We start from the raw sequence: 3994 nt of genomic DNA, 5'->3' as shown, positions 1-3994 counted from the left end.
ATATATAGAATATATATTTATATATTAATTCATAATAATTTCAAAAAATGGTTTCCTTATATTATATTGTTAATTAATGAACTATATGATTTAAAAAAAATTTATATGATTTTAAAAAAGTATTTCTTGAAAGACTAAGACTGACTAGTTAAATATATAGGAAAAAATTAAAATCATTTATAATATATCATCTATAATATATTTAAAAAATATCGAAATAAAAAAATAAAAAGCTTTTTTTTTTGCAACTTCATTCAATATCTATATTTATAATTAATATCAACATAATAAACAATATTTATATAATTATCTCAATTATCCTTTCTCTGATTATCTATTTTTAATTACTAAATTATTATCTTTTCCGTAAATTCACAGTCGATAGCGTTTTATATATATATATATGACAAATTTAATTTAAATTTCTGAGTTCTTATTTGTAATTAGCTTTAATGTTTGATCTTAATTTTTGAGAATATTTGAAAAAAATTTGTTATTATTATATTGAATTTCACATATATTTATATATCCAATAAATCAATTAAAAAAATTATTTCATGAATTTTAATTAGCTTGAAATATTTTAATCTCCTTAATGAACATTAAATTAAATTAAAATAATTATATTTTTAGCTAATAATTTTATCATAATCTCAAAATAAAAAGTTGAAAAATATATTTATAATTAAAATAAGCACAAAATTTTAGAAAAATAATTTTTAAATATTACATATTAAATTTATTATTTTATATTATTATTTATTATTTTTTCTTAATAATTATCATAAATGAATTATAAATATATTTATATATATTAATTGCATTTTTAAGTTTCAACTAACACAATGCTAAGTGTTTTAATCTGTATTATTTTATATACATAATTATAAGTTATAACAAAAAAGATTTTTTTATTAATATCTCAGAATTTTTTTAGTAAATTTAAACATTTTTTATTACTTTAATTGAAATAAATATATAAGAAATTTTGTCAATTTTCTGTCTGATATTATAATAAAATATAACATAACTTTAATTAAATTTATTATATCTTAATGTTTTAATATATATTTTATCACAATAAAGATAGAGAAGAATCTCAAAAAAAAAAGAATAGTATTTTTTTAATAGTAATTATATGAAGAAAAAGAAAAAAAAAATTAAAAGTGGAGCAGTTGTTTCGTGCTATTTAAGTTGTAAATTGTACTTTATAATTTACGGAAGTTAAAATAAATAATTCTGAAATTGAGGTTAAATTATTAAAAACAAATAATTCATTTTCTTTTATCAAAATTATTTTAATCATATATCTTTTTTTTGCACATATATTATATAAATTATATAATATCATATAAATATTAAATAAATAAAAATTATAGAAAAAATATTGAACTTAAATTAATCATATAATTTTTTAGATAAATTTAATTATTATAAAATGAAATAAAGAGTAAATATCTGATAATAATCTTAAATAAATAAACAAAAATCAATGAAAAATCAATTAGATTGTAAATTTTTCAACTAATATTAATATAATAAATTTGTATTTTAAATATAAAACTTATATATATATATATGTATATTTTTTAATAAATATAATATGTCACGTTAATGTTGTACAATTATAAAATCTGAACTCATCCAATTTTACTAGAATATCACAAAAATTATAATTATTATTATCATATTCATTACTTTTATTAAAAATAAATATTAAAAATAAAATTTTACTAAAATAAGTTTCTCACAGTTTGTTTTTTTGTTGTTGTGTTTTTTTTCAATTTATTTAATATTAATTTTAATTGATTATACATACACAAAAAAAAGATTTTTTATTCCTTATTAATTTTTTTATTCCTTATAAAATTCCTTATGAACTGTTACTTCGTTATGTTTATTTTTTAATTCCAACCTATTAATAGAGAGAATAAGAAATATAAAGAAAATCATCAACAATTAATTTATTTTTTAATTTTTATTAATACATAAATATGTAGATATTATTTAAGTAATAATTTTAATCATTCAAATGAAAATATAATATTATAATATTATATTAAAATTATCTTTATATTCATTTTCTAAAAATTATCTAAATCTGTCTTTTATTATAAAATCACATATTATTTTTTTAAATATATTTTTAGAAAGCTTTAACATGTGTTTAAATTTTATAATTTTTAATGCTTGTGAATTCATGTAAACTGATTGAAAATTGTAATAATATTTGCTATATTTAATATTTAACTGATTTAATTGATTAAAAATTGCATAATTAATATTTGCTATATTTAATATTTAATATTTTCATTTTTATTGATTATATATATGCATTTTTGCAGCATTGCATTATGTATGTATATAATTTTTTTTATTCGAAGCAGCTATTATTATGCTGTTTTTTTATATATCAAATGGAAATTGTAAATTCTTTAATTAATAAAAAATTTTCTTGTTTCAGCGAATGTCAGAGACAACTGACTAGAATTGTTGATGATATGGGAGAGGCTTCTGCCAAAGCTCAAGGTCTGAATAAGCCAATAACCAGCGCCTTAAAACTTCGAGATACGGATCATATAGTTTATTTATTAATGGATAATGAAGCTAATAAGTAAGTTTTATTAAATTTCTTTCATTCAATATTTTTTGTTAAACTAAGTCAAGAACAAATATTTTCTTTTGTTTTGTATTAGCTTTTGTTTTAAAAATTATTTTATTAATTATCATATTTCATTAATTTTTAATTGTACTACTTTTAAAAATTATATTTCTTGCAAATATACAAACATACATATAAATAAAATTTCTGAAAATTTCTTATTCCTTTTACTATTTTATTTCTACTGTATACTTTTATCAAAAATTATGAAATCATTTTCTTTTTGTTAATCAACTATCTATAAATTCCTACTTTTTTCTAGTTCAATATTTTTTATATTGTTCTATTTCATTTGATTAATTAAGATAACATAATCTTCTAAAAAAAATATCTAAGACAATGTTTTAATATAGAAAACGATTTCACTATTTTCTTTTTTCTCTCTCCTTCTCTTTTTGTCATATCACTAATATAATTAAAATTGCAAGATTTTTTTAGTATTTTAGTAACATATATAATATAGTTTTATCTTAAATATTTATTTATATTATATTTTATCAAAATTTTATTGATAAAATATATCAAAATGATGGTGTAATGAGATATAATTAAAAAAAATTAGGAAATATGATTTAAGAAAAAAGTTAATCTTAATAAAGAAAAATAAGTAATAATATATAAAATAAAATAATGCAAAAAAATCAGTTGAAAAATACTATTATCTATTAAATAAAAAAATATATATTTTTATATAAAATATTTATTTTATAAATATATTTTATAAAAAATATAAAATATGCTCAGATAAATTTTATTAATTATATTCTAATTATTTATTTTAAAAGCGGATAAACCAAAATTCTCGTAAAAAGCGCAATTTATTCAAAAAAATAGTCAGAAAGGAGTTTTTATTTTTTTACATTTCCTAGGATAGGAAATTCATAGTGTATAAAATGGTCGAACAATCAATATATGAGATGTTCTTCTAAAAGAATTTAATTTCTTATCCTCGCAAAATCTTTTTGTTATATATTAAAAATCTATTCAAATTTAAATTAGAAAATCATAATAACAAAATGAATGTAACATTAAATATTCAAATAACATTAAATTTCAAAATATAATAGATATTAATATAAATTTTGAATATATGATGAAAAACGATATTTAAATATATATATTTAAAATACTTATTCTTATTAAATATATATATAGATATAATGAATATATATATAATGAATATATAATGAAAAAGATAACTTTTATTTATAATTTAAAATAATTTTTTTATTGATTTAAAATTATAATATAAATATTCTCTTTGCAAATAATTTCTTTTTCTATTTTTTAATATTTAATCGGATTTTTTTTAATATAATATTATTTATCAAT

At 15.2% G+C, this 3994-nt stretch overlaps 1 protein-coding gene across 2 annotated transcripts in view; it reads left to right on the top strand.

Moving 5' to 3' along the window:
- LOC102679431 (alpha-tubulin N-acetyltransferase 1-like) overlaps positions 1-3994 on the top strand; it is a 38184-nt gene that overhangs the window by 11533 nt on the left and 22657 nt on the right. For both annotated transcript variants that reach the window (XM_006624024.2, XM_006624023.2), the window contains one exon: positions 2465-2614. In XM_006624024.2, the coding sequence (XP_006624087.1) occupies positions 2465-2614 (150 nt within the window). The remainder of the gene's footprint in view (positions 1-2464; positions 2615-3994) is intronic.

The sequence above is a fragment of the Apis dorsata genome, unplaced genomic scaffold (assembly GCF_000469605.1).
Source record: "Apis dorsata unplaced genomic scaffold, Apis dorsata 1.3 scaffold_984, whole genome shotgun sequence".
NCBI lineage: Eukaryota > Metazoa > Arthropoda > Insecta > Hymenoptera > Apidae > Apis > Apis dorsata.
The sequence above is the reverse complement of the archived record's forward strand: the minus strand, read 5'-3'. Positions and strand labels throughout refer to the sequence as shown.